The sequence below is a fragment of the Pagrus major genome, chromosome 6, assembly GCF_040436345.1.
Source record: "Pagrus major chromosome 6, Pma_NU_1.0".
NCBI classification, from domain to species: Eukaryota; Metazoa; Chordata; class Actinopteri; order Spariformes; family Sparidae; genus Pagrus; species Pagrus major.
The window spans coordinates 9,044,301-9,061,739 of record NC_133220.1 but is presented as its reverse complement, the minus strand read 5'-3'; the positions used below and the strand labels follow the sequence as shown (position 1 = coordinate 9,061,739).

The 17,439-nt window shown below is 41.8% G+C and overlaps 1 protein-coding gene across 1 annotated transcript in view; it reads right to left on the bottom strand.

Moving 5' to 3' along the window:
• The window catches only part of igsf21a (immunoglobin superfamily, member 21a), a 188,659-nt gene continuing 171,220 nt past the window's right edge, over positions 1-17,439 (bottom strand). Inside the window, exons 7-10 of the mRNA XM_073469140.1 lie at positions 15,581-15,666; positions 10,796-10,988; positions 7,871-7,909; positions 1-206 (exon numbers count right to left, since the gene is read on the bottom strand). Of these exons, the coding sequence (XP_073325241.1) occupies positions 130-206; positions 7,871-7,909; positions 10,796-10,988; positions 15,581-15,666 (395 nt within the window). The 3' untranslated portion in view covers positions 1-129. The remainder of the gene's footprint in view (positions 207-7,870; positions 7,910-10,795; positions 10,989-15,580; positions 15,667-17,439) is intronic.

The following is a 17,439-nucleotide window of genomic DNA, read 5'->3' as shown; positions in this document are numbered from 1 at the left end:
GACTGGAGAAGGCTTGCGGGATTTGTGGAAAGTGTGTGTGGATGTTGTGTAAGAAGGGCAAGTAATGTGTGTGCGTGTATGTGTGTGTGTATGTGTGTGAGTGAGTGAGAGTGTCTTGGATGAGGGGTTTCACGTCAGTTCCACTGTCACTGTAAGGACGAGTGCCATCCACGTCAATCCAAGCATGTCCATGCGCGAGGCTCCATCTACAGACACAGAAGAAACAGTGAATCAGACGAGAGACACACTTCCTCCGTCCGCTATTCAATCAATCAGCAAAGTCAGATCTCTTAAACAGGATTTAAGTACATAGATCTAAAAGATTTTGATTCGTAAACACTATGAATGTAAAATGTCCTGCTACATTTCAGAAGCAGAATCTTTATTCATCACGTACGGTCATACTGAGCACAGCGCAGTGAAACATGTACTCTGCTTTTTAACCAGGCAGTGGGCAGCCATCGTTCAGCGCCCAGGGACCGACTCTTGATCCAAGCCAGTGCCTCGGTCAAGGCCACTGACTGGAGAATTAGCCTAATATACATGTTTTTGATGTGTGTGGGAACTGGAGCGCCCGGAGGAAACCCATGCTGGCATGGGTTGAACATGCAAACTTCACACAAAAAGGCCCTGCCCCGAACGTGCTGCCAGTGCTTAAAATGGCCAAATATGTTCCATAGTAATTAAAAGTTCTAGTGATTAGTAACTAATTAAGTATTTATGAAGAAAATATTTGGCCTGGGTCCAGACATTTAAATCCACCCAGTTGACTGATTCTGATTTGTGTGACGTAATATGAAACAGCGGCTCCTTGTCTGAAAAGAGACGATCCAATAAGTGCCCGGGGGGATTTACAATTAGGCAATCAGTGCCATGGGCAGGACTGAGGCTGTATTCAGACCAAATCGCGGCGAAAACGCAGGTCTTCCTATTCATTCTAATGAGGGTAGAGCGAAAAAAAAAAAAAAGATGCAGCTGGTGTGGTGAAAAAGTTGCACAACTGACTCAACTTTTGGAGTAACACAGCTGGACGTCATCTTGTGGTGGCCAATCATGTAAGCTGGCAATCAGACCAGCAACATGAAGGACTACAACCACAGTGGAGTGTAATGTTATGTGTCATAGGTTAAGGTTTACAACGCTACGCCACACAAACGGGCCATAGAGTGACACTCCCACACTGCCGCACCACCCTGAGGCGTTTAGCCGCAAAGCCAGATTCGTTCTGAATACAGCGTAGCGCCGTTGTCATGCTGTTGTCAAGCTGTGTGCTGGAACCAACTTAGCAACGTAGTGGAGTTACTATTTTAACTTTCATGTTACAATGACCAGATAGCAATGTAACAACAATGGCAACCGCTATTGACGAGATACACAGTAGTGAGGGTGTATTGCTGTGTTCAGACCAAACGCGACGTGGATTATTCTCGTGACTAGATTACATACAAAGTCAACGATAGCCGCGATATTGCTTATAATCGCAGCTCTTCGCTGTGTAGCGAAAGCCTATTGGCGTTGACGTTCACACTGACGTCGTGACATTCATGCCGCTGATTTCTGGACTTTGAACATGAACAACAATGGAGGAGAGGATAATAATCATTAATCATAGCTGTTTGCAGACACCCAGAGCTGTACAATAACACATCTACTCGTACCAAGACAGGACAAGGTATGGTATAAGGAGCTGCCATGGAGGGAAGTGAGCGAGAAGGTCAGACTACCTGGTAGGTCATGTCAGCACAGCATAGCTCTGATCGATCTGAACTCCATTCAGGGAACAAGCATTTTAAAAGTCGTTTGCTTGTTGTCTGGCCGTCAGACCTGACGAAGCATGAGTTCAGGCTTTTTACAAGACGGCATTATGATGTTGTTATTTCAGCATCCTTCTGTTCCATTTATTGCTGTTAGATCACAGAGAGGGCTCTTTGTTTTGGGTTCATATTGATGTGCCGCGCGTTGGATATTTCTATCGCGTTGTGCAAGTACACCCGATTAAAAATTAATAACCCAGTGATCAAACTCATGCGAGTAACGCAACATGAATATTTTTCAACGCGTTTGGTCTGAGTGCGGCATAAATTGACAATTACGTCTGATATCAGGCAAGTTTATATTGTTTTCTTACAGATTTTTTTTTTAAATGAGATCACTGCTCTACTTAAAAAGAAGCAAAACTTCACTGTGACACATCTAAACTTGTCTGTATTTCATGTATTACATAACATTCACCAGGCAGATGCTTTTGCACAAAGTGACTTAAAATACCATAATTGAACCTAAATGCATTAATATATATTCTCTTTGTATGGGAAGTTTACTTGAAGTCAATCTTCTGTCTTAGACTGGATTTGTGGTGACTTCATGACAGTCATGCTAATGATAAAGATACCAGTAAAACCTTCTTTCTTTCAGAGCATTCATTATTGGAAAAATGTTGTTGTTCTTTGAAGTGCCCAACAATGATATGCAGTCGAGTCGATTTTATTTATGTGGCCCAATATCACAAATTGCCTCGAGGGGCGTTACGATCTGTAGAGCATATGGTGCGCTCAATCATTAGACCCTCGATTTGGATCAGGAAAAACTCCCTATTAAAGGTTTTTTTGAAAACAAATGGAATAAACCTCAGCAGGAGGGACGAAGGAGGGATCGTTTTCTTCCGGAGTGGACAGACATGCAATAAATGTCTGCACAGAACAGACCAACAAAATTGAATTACAGTATGGACTATCAGGATGAGGAAAAAAAAGATAGATCGTATATGAAGAATATGGATCCTGAAGGACGTCGATGTCTATAAACAGTATAGGCACACCACAACACCAGTGTCCCCACATGGCCTTTGGTACATTTCAGGCAAACACAAAGACTCTCTTTCTTTCCCAATATTTGAAGAGTGCACAGATAAAGAAAATGACGCGTGAAGCCTTGTTTTTATTTCTTTATGTGTCGGACTTGTTGTTCTTAGGCCCACGGCGGGGATACTAGATTATGGCGGTGTGATCAGCAGAGACAGCAGCTTTATTCTGCCATTGTTTTCTGCAGCTCCCTCATGGACACCTTACAGAGAGAGGTGGTGGAACTGGAGCTGTTGTGGGAGGGAAGTTGTGGGTGTGGTTTTGCTGACATAACCAACAGTTTGCTCAGACTGTGCCAAGTTTGTGGACACACCAATAATCACAATGTGGAGCTGACCGCATCAGGGACTCATTAGTGTCTGGGCATGATCTGATATCACCATGTTGGTTTCCCTGGAACATCATAATTAATATTGCACCAGGGCCATCATTGATACTGACCAATGACATTTTTTGTCATGTGATAGATTAGTAACCCGGGAAAAAGATCAGAAAAATACGTGCATGGGAGAAGATGTGTGTGTTTCAAGTGTTTCAAACTGGGGATATTAATTTTAACCAATTTCTTTAATCGATAGCTGGCTGCCTTAACAACCGATTATCGCTTAATCATTAATAATGTATGAAAAATGTTCATAGGCTACATTAGCAGTTAAAAAAAAACACGTGAAGTGAACACTTGAATAATTAAAGAAATATCACAGCGTAATGACTTCCTTTTAAATAGCGGAGCTCACATCTGTCGCTATTCAACAACTGGTCCAAACAAAATCTCCATTACAAAATGTAATAATATCAGTTTGTATCAAATGTTTTTTTGTAGTCATAAAATGACAAATTACTTGTGTTTTAAATTAAATATAATATTTGATAAGCAAGTATCTGTTAATACATTTTTAATCTGTTAAATTCTTAAAAGCGATTAGTTGATTAATCACTGACACCCCTACTTCAAGCTGTTTAATATTGTGAAAGGGTCTATATTAACCCAAACCATGTTTGCCTAAAACTATTTTAGTTCCCTAAATCTAACCAAACAGCTGCAGAAAACGGAAAGGAAATGGAAATTAATAGGTGAACTTAGTGTCAAAATAATAAGTGGAATGTATAATATGTTGTAAAGAGGATACAAACCCCAATATCTTGAGTGAGAGTCCTGTTCAACCATAATGGCCTGGTGTAGGTTCATTTTTAGACGCTGTTTCATAAGTTTTATTGATGGTGCTGGAGTCAACATTAATTATGATGTTCCAGAAACAACACCAACACGATTCGCAAAGCTATTACATCACAACAACGTTATTGGTCAGTTTGAATGATGGTCCTGGAACAACATTAGTCAGATACAACGAGTGATGACACTAGTGGTTCCATAACTGAATAAACAAGCTGTTCTCAGAGGAAATAAGGTCCCAGAACACTATTTGAAGCTAGAAAGGTGGCAGGGTCCGCCACATATAAACAAAGTAAAACAGTATGAAGTCGTGTTGTCCTTTGAGGTCAGTTTGTTTATTCTGTTTAGGCGTCAATGGAGATCTTTTTCTTCTTCTCCCTTTAACTAACCAGCTTGATGGTGCTTTTATTTATTTCATTACATTGATTTTATTCTTCCCTGTACTTTGTTAACTTGTCTGTATTTCTATGTATTAATTTTTATTATTGTTTTGCCTATAAAGGACACTGAATAACCTCTGTGTATGATAAGGTGCTATATGAAATCTTTGCCTCACTCCCAACTCGTCAGCTACGGCCCTTTTTTGTCAGTAATGCCGTAGGTATCCATCTAACAGCATTTTTCAGTAATAATGAATATGCAATGTCTCATCAGACTTTCAAAAATAAAGCTAGTTTTCACATATTATGAGTTTTGGACTGTTTAAGTTGTGAAACTGTCATAGTCAGGAAAACATCATGCTTTGGGTTAAAATAAGTATGTAAATTCAGTTCACAACAAGTCAGGTTTGACTTTTGGTTACAACCCTGACCTGCTCCCAGTGTGGATGACGCTAAAGGTCTAAAATTAGGTGTCCTTAAAGCGTTGGGCCACTGACCAAGCAGCCGTATTTGACTCATTGGGAGGGAGAATAGGCTGTTAATTCAGTCCAGTGAGTCTGGGTGATAAAATATTGTCTACCATGCTGAGAAGTGCTGATTTAATTATTGTGAGTTGGATCATAAACAATTGGATCATATGACTGTCTGGATTGTCTAAATTAAACTGTCAGTGTCTCCTAATGGCTCCCTAATGAATGTTAAATCTCCACACAACTAAATATTGCGATATTTCATATGCAGCATATTCTCCTCTGTTTATGCGAGTCGTACAACATCAGACAATAACAACTGGATCTTCTCAATAAGTAACTCATTCTGTAATGGGCTCATCCAACCATAAGATCATCATCTGAGGTCCCCTTCCAGTCTACAATCAGAGATGCAAGTCGCCCCGCCATCTGTTTGCCTTCAGTTTTTGGCTCAGACCTCAATGAATTTCTGCCAACCTGAATTTGAACTGGGACTGATTTCTGTGGCAGCTTGCTCTTTTTAATAAAGGATGACTCTACCTCAGTTGTGCGGAACCTGAAATGCCAGCTGAAAAACATCATGCTTTTTTTGCATATGAAAACATGACGGCTTTGACTCCAGAGAAGGTTTAAGTCGAGTTAGCTGTCTGTACAAACCATTTTGATATTTCCAAATGTGGCTACGACACATCTGTTTGTACTCCTACCGGTCTGGTTCCAGTCTGTGTTCTGACCTCTCTTATAAAAGAGGATTTAAATTAGCATTTCGCATGGCATCGCTGTGCAAAATGACAGATGCAGCATGTCTGCCAAAAAACTCAAAATGCAGATTACTTGATTTTAGCTCCTGGCACTTATGCTGCTGTTATTTTTGAGTCAATGAGTGCAAAGTCCATCATTTAAGACTTTGTTGGTTGTAATGAGTTTCACTTTACGATTGCACAACTGTGTCTCAGATGACTCATTTCCCGCTCTGAGGTGATAACCCCAAACTTTTGACACTTGCACGAGCCTACGCTGACAGGCACAGCGCTGTGCAGCAGAGAATATGTCACATTTTTGTCCTCAATTTCACTCATCTCTTAAATTCTGTTCATTGCCATACAGTGCGGCTTGACAACTTCTCTGGGAGACTGCAATTCTGACAAAGATGAATGAATATAACCCCTCATGGGAAGCGTAGTTTTTTCGCCTGCTGCGGCCCTGACTGACTGACAAGGGTGGTCCTTTTCGCTCGCACCAGACAAGGAGTTGGGTATTCAGCCATTAAGCGACCGTGCACGTGTGCGTTGACCTCTTGGGGCCATGTTGTACACCAATTTGACTTGCATGCAAGGCATGTCTGCACGTCCATGCTGACCTGATTCTGTCCTTGCTGTGACACACCTGCTCCTGCGCTTACCATAGCATTTGCATATTCAGATTTGCATCCCTAAGATACGACTGGCATAGACGAGGAAAGGCGGGTGGGGGGAGAGGCGGAAAAACAAAGAGCAAAAAAGGACGAGAGACAGAGAAATTGAGAGTGGGAGAAGAGGAGAGGCAAATAATGAGATGTTTTTAAAGTAGGAAACAGGAAAAGCGAGAAAAAGAGTGGAGCCCATGTCAGACTACAAGACTGCTCAGATCTCATCTGACGAGGGCAGTTCAGCTTAAAGACAGCTCCGCTTGCCATCTGCTTTGGAATCTGTTTGCAGACTGAGCTGGGAACAACATGGGTGTCACACACATGCACAGGAGATTATACACTATGTAATTATGCCTTTCAAATACATTTTCCACTTCATCAACAGTAGCTCATTGTGGGAAAAAAGAAACTACTACTATACAGGTGCTATATTGATTCTTGCTTCACGGTACATAAGTTACAATTAACTTCTAGTGCACATTACTGAGATATTTTACAGAATAATGTTCAGGATTTTTCCACTGATCACTTATAACTGCACAATTATGTGGACTGACCAAGATATGCTGCCACATTACACTAATTACAGCCATTTATTGAGCTTGGAGTAAATGGAGCTTGAAGTGTTGCCTATATAAACTAATCTATATGTTGTATTTATTCAGCTTTTCTTACCTCTGATTGCTATTTCTATAGGGTCACACTCTGACCACTTCGTACTTCAAAAGACCATCTGACCAGAGTCTAAACTCTGACTGTTTAGCCAGATTTGGATATTTTTTTACACTCTGAGCTGACCATGAGGCCAGACTTTTTTGCACATCTGCATCAAAATTGTGAGCTAAGCTGAAAAGGAAGAGTAGGATGTATGAATGTGATGGAAGGGGGAGAGACAGATGAGCAAGGGAGAGGGAAATAAGGTGGTGAAAAAGGGAAGATGAACCAGAAATGGATGAATTGGTAAAGAGACTGGCATTGGAAGACAGAAAGTGAGTATGAAAAGTCAGAGAGGAGGAGAGGAAAGACAGAAAGATTGAAGCAGAAAGAGAGAGGGAGTGGCAGCAGAAAGCGAGAGACGGAAAGGTTGTTGTCACAGCCCTGCGGCTTCTTCTGACAATCCCTCATCTTTACATATGATAATCTCAGAAGCCGCAAATGAGCCACCACTGCACATATGAAACACCAATAATCTCACACTCAACCAGAAGTGACAGCCTCTGTTAGTCACTGGAAGAGGCTTGTTGCTGCTGCTCCTGAACACTGGTGAAGATTAATCCTGACTGAATCACTCTCGCGCAGTTCTGTCTGAGAAAATGCATTCAGGACCGAATGAGAAACATCCACCTGTCAATACTTTGAAAGTTGAAACCACAGTCTCCCAAAGAATTTGCTTCTCTGATCAGTGCCAGATTTCCGCACACATTTCGTGGCTGAACAGACAAGCGGCGTCACATTTTGTTCTATTGCATGCAGCCCCTCTGGAAATGCGATGATCAAGCGATACAACAGGAAACATGAGACACATCGTAATGAAATCACATTCAAAGACAGTTTATTTCTGTGGCTGGAATACTCACTGTTTGGATTCTGTGTGTTTTTCATCATGCTCGGATTTTCTGTTGGAAACAAGGAGAAAAAAACAAAACAGTGAGATGACATAAAAAAAACGTAGCTGTTACTAAGAGACCGAGTGACTCAGTGAATGAAGGAGGGAGTTAAACGGATAAAGAGCATGACAAGGAGAAAGAGAAAAATAGTAATCTCTGACAGAGGTGGTGGCTTTCCAATGAAGCTGAACACCAAAGTTCCTGAAGCACACGTCAAATGGCACATCCCCAGCGAGCGAGACGGTGCCTGTTAATGGATCTGGGAACACAGAGCAGTGCACCAGAACAACCAGGACACTTTTAGCAGCAGTGAGAACAGGCGAGTACAGCTGTGGCCAGACAGTCTGGGAAAGTGTTTTGGAGAAATCCACTCCACCTTTAATAAGTAGTGCCAACGTCTACCCTGCACAATACGCTCTGACAATGTATTTCCAAAGTTCTCGGAGGAATAAAGTAATTGCGAAGGAAGAAGCAGGAGGCCTTGCAGAGTATTAGCAAAACCCCTGAATTCCACTTTGTGAGCTATTTTTTGACTTCACATACGAGCAGGTGGAAGCTACACATACAGCACAGTGTGAAACTTTTTCTGGTCTCACTGCAACCACATTAACATAGCAGCTCCTCCGAGAGGCACAGGGAAATTAGTGTGTGCACTCTGCAAATGCACGCTCCTGTTTGCCTGCTCCTGCACATTTGCATAAGCATACATATCTGTGTGTTTCTGCATGTGAGTGCAGTTTTCCTGTGTGTGTGTGTGTGTGTGTGTGTGTGTCACTGCCTGGCTCTTCAGTGCTGACTCACTTAACAGTAATCTCAGAGGGTATTATCACTGAGGGTGGCTAAAGATGTACATCATCAAGACACAAGCGCTTCTCGTCGTCAGTGGAGAGTCTCTATACCAAGCCGTCATTATACTCTATTATTCCTGATGATGTATATTGAACACGTTGCCAAGCGAGCAGAGCCCCCAAATACTTCTCTCTCCTCACCCCCGGCAGGGAGAGAAGTGTCTCATCTCAAGGCCACGGGGGACGGTGCCAAGGTCACTTAATCACCATTTACTTCCCCTAAGCATGAGTGGAAGCAGTCTACAAGGAGCAGGCAGACAGATGGGCCATACTAGGCACGTAGCCGATGACACCTGAGGGTGCATCAGGGTGTTAAATAGACATTAGTGCTCTTCCTAGCAAAACGCCTCCCAAGGTAACGCCTCCCTAAAGTGGCACTTTCCCCTTAATGTGGGTTCTTATTAGGCCCGCCCAGTAATTTGTACATTTGTGACATACTTTAAACCCTTTTCATAGGAGTGTTTCAGACAGAGGACTTTAAAAAAAATGATGGATACAATATTCTTTGTCTCAAACTCGATGAAGTACGAAAGTGGTGTCGACCTGATTTACGTTAATAGGGCACTTCAGGGCCGAAGTGCACGCGTGTCCGCCACACACATTTCTTCATATTTAAAGAATATTTCTCCTGTTTCTGTTCCGTGACTTGACTTCTGTAAAGTCCAAGTGTCAGAAGCCCTAACATTGTAACATGGCTGTCTTTATCTATCTACAGCACTGTAATGTCTTCTGGGCTTTCAAACATAGGTCGCTGTTACGTAAGTGTTTCGTAATGGCTCTATTCTAACACGACAGAGCCATTATGGATAGAGCTACAACACTTGCACGATATTTAACATCTGGTATTCAAGAAGGATTGGTAGCACACATCAAGGAAGAAGTGTTCTCAGTTCTCTCATGGACTGCATCAATGAAGGATTTAAAAACTCATTTTGTAGCTGAAGCCTCGATTAATGACCATTGTGAGTGCGAGGGAGGCTCAACCCTGCTTTTCACGAGCAGACACCCTCGAAGATACTTCATCATCATAATTGATTAGATAGAATAAAGAAATCTGCAGCCTAATTTTTACAAATGATGTCTGCTAATTTAGCGCTGTGTGTGTTGTAGCTTTTGTTTGAATGTTAAGTCTTTCAAATCAGGTTGAAACCGTTTGTAATTTCCACTGTGACTTTTAAGGAAAAAAGTGACTCGGAGGCTCATTCAAACATGAGACAAACACATCCAATTGTCATCACAGTGATGTAAAGTGCACTACTGAGAGGCCTAAAGAAGACAACGCTCATTTAGCCGCAGTAAAACTTATTTGGATAAAAGTTTCTGCTTTGATGAAGCTTTCAGAAGAAGCTCAGAACGACAGATCCCAGTTCTTCCAAGTGTGTCCATAGTAAACAGAACCAGAGGAGCATGGCACACAGATATAATAGAGCCTGTAGGCAATCCAGCTCCCACATCAACACGAGTAAATGAACAACTTCCAGGTTCTGATGAACACGTTACTTTGGATTGGCCGTTGAGCAAAGTGCTGTTCTAACACTGTCAACAACAAAGGTCCTTTGATTTCATCACGGGCCTTTGATGCCACACTTGGCTGTTAAATGAGAGCAGTACAAGACGTGCCATTGTTGGAATAGTCACTAAATCCCTTGCTGGAGACTAGTTATCGGCACTAAGTGCAGCCTTAAAAATAATGTGTTGTTGAGCCAATTAGGGATACAATCTCTTATTAATCACACACTTAGCTGCATTAATGATTCATACCTAAAAGCGGCCACATAAATCTCTAAAGTATTTTTCAAAGATACTGTAGATACATGAAATGAATTTTGTAGAATTATGTATTTTTCTGTGACATTTAACTGTGTAATTGTATAAGAGTTCCAGATAATTCTCGTGGAGCCAAGTTGTACGGTAACAAAAAAAATGTTTCATATTCATTGTCTCCTAAATAATTAATCAAACTTAAATGTGATTTCAGTTCAACTGCGAGTGTAGTAGCCGCTCCAGAACGGGGCCATGGAGCGATGCTGCAGCAGAGCGTACATACCAAAGACTATGAGGCGAGTGTGCGTATCCGTGGAGCCCAGTGGATTCTGGGCCGTGCAGCGATACATGGAGCCGTTGAGCTCGGCCGGCACTCTCTCCAAAATCAGCTCCTTTCCCTCTCGCTCGGTGCTGCCGTCCAGCAGACGGCCCCCCACTCGCGTCCAGGTGAAGAGGGGCTCAGGGAACACCTCATTCTATCAACGCCCAGCCCCCGCACGGGATGGAGAGGAAAAAAAAGAGGAAAGAGACAGGAGAGGAAACAAGAGATAGAGGGAAAGAGTGGAAAAGGGGGGGTGGTGCAGAGAAAAGTCTGTGAGTCTCAGCCAAGAGATTAGGAGCAAAGGATACATGAATAATACAAGCTCCAATTTTTTCCCCTAATGCAATGGCAAGTTAACAACATGCATTAATAATCAACACTTCACTTTACAAGTTTTTTCTCTTCACATTTTTGAGCCCTCCAGAGAATATTACCCCCCCTCCCCCCGTCTCCAATTTAAAAATATAAAGCAGTATTTCATTCATATCAGTGGGTTGACATGTTCAGAGATAATAGGAGAACACAGTATGAGGTTGGGTCTCTTGTATGATTCCACCTCTGAGGTAGAAGGCTTTGCTTCTTCATCTTCCTTTCTCACACCATAATCCCTGCCTGACACACACACACACACACACACACACACACACACACACACACACACACACACACACGTACCTTTCTACATTGCAAACAGAGGGCTATCATTCTACAAATAATCAAGTGTGGACCACTGTCTGATCATTTTCATACGAGGTCTATGACTTTTAAAGTTTTCTTTTAAAAATTGCCAAGAGGGGACTGGCTGACTGGCCATTTTAACTTTAGTATGTAACTTCATTCCTTGTGTCAGGAGTCAACATTTTTCCATTTTCTATGGTTCATCATGTCAAATAATGATCCAGAATTCTTCTTTCTCCGATATGGACTATTCACAACTTTAAGCATTCATGCTGCAGTGTGAAGAGGCAACCCGGGTCATTCAATACTGGCTAAGACAGGACTCAGACATTTTTTGTGAACCTTAAAAGATTTGGCAGCTCACTGTTCAACCACAGTGAATATATTTGCTGCTGTTTATCAGCAAAACATGTAACAAGATGAATAATAATTGAATTAAAACTCTTACATTTGATTTCGTTCAAACAGTGCTGATTAATATTGTGACATTCACAGTAACTGCTGTGGGAATCTTAATTGTTTTAGTATGCTGGCGATCTGATGGCGATGTTACAAGCATTCATTTTTTCAGTAGAACTGCTCATTTGGCTTGTGTCTATTCCCGTCCTTGTGCATCTGTGCCGGAGTGTGAATGTCACTTCATGCTATCTTAGAAGGGACATCTGCTCTTATCTGACAGCAAACAGCAGACTCCTGTCATTCTGTACTGTAGAAGGAAGGACTGTCTTTCCTGCTATGTGCATGAACTTAGGACTGTTATTCAACACCATTTCATTTTATTTTCATATAATTGAAATATTTAAGATAAATTAACAACCCAGACACAGATGTACAGATTGTAAAGCCCACTGAGGCAATGTGATTGTGATTGTTGGGGCCAAATAAATAAAAGTGATTTGATTTGATTAACCCTCATATTAACATTCCAAGACTATATTTGCTGTTGCTTTACTGACTTGTATCATAACAGGCTGTCACTGTGTTTGCACTCTGCGCCCCTTCATTCAAACAGCAACAGTGTGAACCCTGCTGGCAGCACTTTACACAAACTATAAAAACACCACTGCCATTCTTCAGTGGTGAGTGACGCTAGAGTTTTCTTTCCACAAACATCATGTCATACGAGCAGAAAGTCAGGAATCAACAACAACTCTACTCAGCATCTTAAGCTTTGCGCCCGCTTGAGGTTGGCCAATCATTACACAATCGTAACAAGCAAAACCGGATTAATACATTTCGATTACTGCCTCGTAAGAATTTATTTTGCTTTCATTATTTTGCTGGAGTGTTAATTTCGTTCCATGCTATCGAAGGAGGAACATGTGTCATTTCAGTATGTACCAGCAGATAGTGGACGCCTGTCCGTCTGTACAGTAAGAGTGTGGCCTTTTTTTCTTCTGAAATGTATATTATATATCAAATTGCATTCGTATACAAGTAAATTGAGGGTTTTAAAATTGATTGAAATCCCATGCTTGTGAAAATAGGTCAGAGGAGTCTTTATTTCTTTTAGCAATTACCCACAGCAGAAGGTCCTCTGTTGGCGAATGTGGAACAATGGCGTGTTCCATTGAAAAAAGGTCTATTGAAAAGGTGTATGTTACTGCACACACACGCATATGCAGTTTATAGACACACATGCACACACGCTAGCATGCACACACACACACACACACACACACACACACACACACACACAAACGCGCACTTCTCTTTCATCCATTTGATGCTCTCTTGGAATAAAAGCCTGGAAAAGGCTTTCAGTGTAGAAAGGGCCGTCCAGCACTCCAGCCTTATGTCAAAGGAAAGCGCACCTCATTGCGACATTAGAAGTACTTGATATATGACAAGAGAGAAGGATATATCTATTCCCACAGAAATGAATGATTCAGTGAGGGGTTTAAAGGTTTGACCGCATTGTTGTTTTTAGTGATGAAGAATATGATGTGAGTTTTTTGTGAAAAACCAGTGAATGAAGCAGGTATAAAATGAAGGTCCTCGACATGCGATAACCATTTGTATTGGAAACTTCTCAGTTTGGTTCATTGAGCTAGTTTATTTGACAAATTCACAGAGGTGAAGTGAATCATAACAGAGCCAACAAATCAGTTAAGAGTGCATGAAGAACCAGCAGAATATGAAAAACAGTCCCGACTCTAGTTTGCCCTTCCTTTTCAGTTTTTCAAGCACAAGTGACTTCTAACTATCAGATGTCAACATCCCTCTCCATTGACTCACAAAGGGCACATTTTGGAATCCTTCCCTGAAGCAATGTCGGTGCATTTGGTTGGCATGCAACCAAGATCAAATCATATCATTCTCACATGCCCAAACAAAGCAAACACTGGAGAGTTCAGACAAACTGCTCTAAACAGGCTCGGTGCAAAAGTCCCCACTGAAATAGTGTGGTAGGTTATAGCCCCGTAACTTTCTGGTTTGTAATTGCTGTGATAAATCTGATGTGAATTGTCTAACCTTTCAAAAAATGAATGTTAATAATAAAAGAGTTCTCCAAGGTCTGTGTTTAAGTCATGACCGGGGTTAAATGACTGAGCACTGTGAGATTGACTCAGGGGGAAAAGGTCACGTTTAGATGAAAAAAACAAACAGGAAAAACACTAAAAGGGTTTAACGGAGACCTTGTTGTCACATAATAAGAGCCTGTAGAATCCAAATTAAAAAGGTCTGCGCACTGTGCTGCTACAACCATCAATGTCCTATTTAATCTCATACATAAAGCAATGAAAAATGAATACAAAGAGCACACTGTCGGACGATCATCCATAATATATTCCTAAAACAATAAACCTGGGGGGAAACTGGCATCTTATTTTATCAGAAAAGCGGGGGGAAAAATTATCAGTCTTGACACACAATCTTATCTACTTGTGAAACCCTAAAGCCTCGGTCCAGTGAAGGATAAGGGAAATTTGCTTTCTGATCAGTCTGCATGCGCTGATGCCTATGCTGCCAAAGGGCCCAACTGGCTGTATGCCACAGCCGAGCCTGTTTATAATAACCAATTTTAACACTGTTCAAAGAAAAACTTTAAAAGATTCCTGAGGTCACTGGGCAGACACTGGGCCTGTGCAAATCTGTGCAGTCAAAGGCCTGATGCATTATACCGAAAACAACACCATGAAAAATGTCTCAAAAGAGTGGAACAAAATCAAACTTATGATTCCTGTAAATTCCTGAAGCAGTGACTGAGAAAAAAAGCAATTTGCGCTGTGGTCCATTAACAGGATCTATATCAGGATTAGCCATATCCCCTTCACCTGACTGACACCAGCTGCCTGTCTTCAATGTGTCATTCCTGTCAAAGAGATCAGGACCATCCGCAGGCCATTCACACGAGGGACATGTTCTTTTTTTGGCAGGGGAACAGAGTGACACATAGACAATCTCTTTGCTGTTACCTTTAGCACCTTCTATTGGATTATGGAGCCGGAAGTGTGAAAGCAGCAAAAATGACATCGGCAAGCAAAACACTCCTGTTGGCTAAGACCGATAGACATCAGATGGTCATTCTTAAAGCAACATTATGTAACTGTTTTACCTACGATGGTCCGCCCCCCATCACTTGTTTCTGCACTATGTAAGTTTTCAAGACATAACATTGTTATGTCGTAATGAGTTTTGTTTGTAGTTAACACCTACAGTACATCTGACAAATTATTACAGACCTGGGATTTCTATTTACAACAGCGGTGTTGCACTCAGAAACTGTTGGGGGGCGCCAAATCGCACAAAATATCAATTTCTACATAGTGTTGCTTTTAACAAATGAATATCTTTTTAGAATTTACGAAAACCAATTAAAAAATGGTTTGTAATGTATTTCACAGTCTATATACTTCATTCAAAATGTTAAAATGGGAATCAAAATTTTGACAAAATGAATATATCGCATGCACATCTGAAACGATTGAGAAGAAGATGTCTATGCCCAACAGGATGGTCACTTCAAAACAGAACAAGCTTATCAGCACACATGCACCAGTTCAATTCAAAGACTGAAATTGTCTTTTTTTTAACACCCCATGCACTTACCCCAGGCGATCCTACCTGGAATCCTTGCACAGTGATGCGCACTGTGTCCCCTACCTTTGCCCTGGTAGGGGACATGAAGAGTTTAGGGCCCTTTGGAGCAGCTGAAACGAGAAGAGAGAAAAAAAAGACAAAGAGACAAAGGTCATCGTACTGAGCGTGGAGAGCAAATCTTGTCGGATACCTGTTTTGTCACAGAGGGAGAGAGACAAATACAATTTCCTGTCAATTAAGGTCACGGGGCGAGAGGCAAGGGACCTGCAGGTTCTTTCATCTGAAGGACTGTGCTGGATTTATTCCCCCTTGGAGAGAAAAAGAACTAAATTGGGTAGATACTCATTACTAGAGGAGAATGGGAGTGCACCGGGTGGAGTGTGGAGGCAGTGAGATAAGGGACACTCAGAGAGCTAATTCCCTTGTCTTGGTGTGGACAGCAGCCCCCAGATGGCTTTCATTTGGACCCTCTAAAACAATGGGGCGCAAGCGAGAGAGGGAGTAGGCCCATTCTAATATTGTGAGATTGTGAGGGGCTGGTGATTGTCCTGTGTATGTAGTGTCAAGATAAAATGAGTGATTTGCATAATGTTATAAAAAAGGTAAGTCATTTCATTACGGCTAAACTGCACAGCATACTGCATTAGGCCCATATAAGCAGGTTCTGGACGATTTGAGATGATTAACAATTCCCTTAAAGATAACTGCTCCACACGCTGTGCAGTTCCATATGTTAGACAAATGGACTGAGCAGCACATGCAATGAGACTCAAGCTAAGGGCATCCTATCAATAATGCCTGTCCACCCCAGGAGTTCTTCAATTAATTTGGTTTGAACTCTCAATATAAATCACACTGGATGCTTGTTTCCATTGATGAGTTAAACTGAAGGATAAATAAATAAACAGACAAATGACCTCAGTATTTAGCTATTAATCTGGCAACAAACTGTCCACTGTGGCTAATGGAGCACAGCCTTTTCTTTAGGCAGCCATTGACTACAAGCCTAGCTGACTAATGAATTAGGATCATATGTGTAAATAGGATTGAGCATGTGCCATTGCCCATGTGCGGTATATCATGCGGGAAGCCTTTTGTAAACAGAAACAAAAGCATTTGAATCGCACAAGATGGTTAGAGAGCATTCGAGTAATACAAAGGGGTGAAAGAGCAGAGAGTCATTAATATTTAAGCACCATTAGACAACTTGTTTTTCTGCATAAACTGATTCATTTATCCAGAAAATCAATGCATCGCAATTCAAACTGCTGCAAAGTCTAAATAGAAATCATGGAGTCGGTAGATTATTTTTTTTTGGTCGGGGATTACAGGAAAGCATCCACATATGTATGTGCTCTTGGCATGATGTGAGCATTTTGACATGGCTAAGTGTTCCATCTCATGCTGAAGATGGATTGCATTTCACAGGCTACTTTTGGCATGTCAGTGTGAAGCCCTATCTTTCCACCTCCCACACACTTACGGAAGGGTATTTTTAAATACTGGTGTCATGGCGTCACATAGAGCTTGCACGGCATATGGCGGGGGAAGATGATGGCTGATTTCTGGGATTTGCTCCAACAGTGACAGTTGGCGTCCTACGTCACCACCTTTGATTAGGGCAGCATGCAGTGTGATGGACATAACACAGCCTCTCTCCGAGGGCGAGGGCCTCGCAGGGGAAATGAGCCACGGTCCCATGAGACCGTCACCTAAGACCCAACTTCTTCCCACTGCAAGATGGAGCTGTTACCACTCCAGGAGGGGTCAGGGAATAAACATGCTCCCCCCAGAAAAACAACTGCGCACCCTGCATCAGGTGTGCTTTAATACCAAGCCAAGACATCAACAGGTCTGCCCAGCTGCACAACAGACTTAAGCAG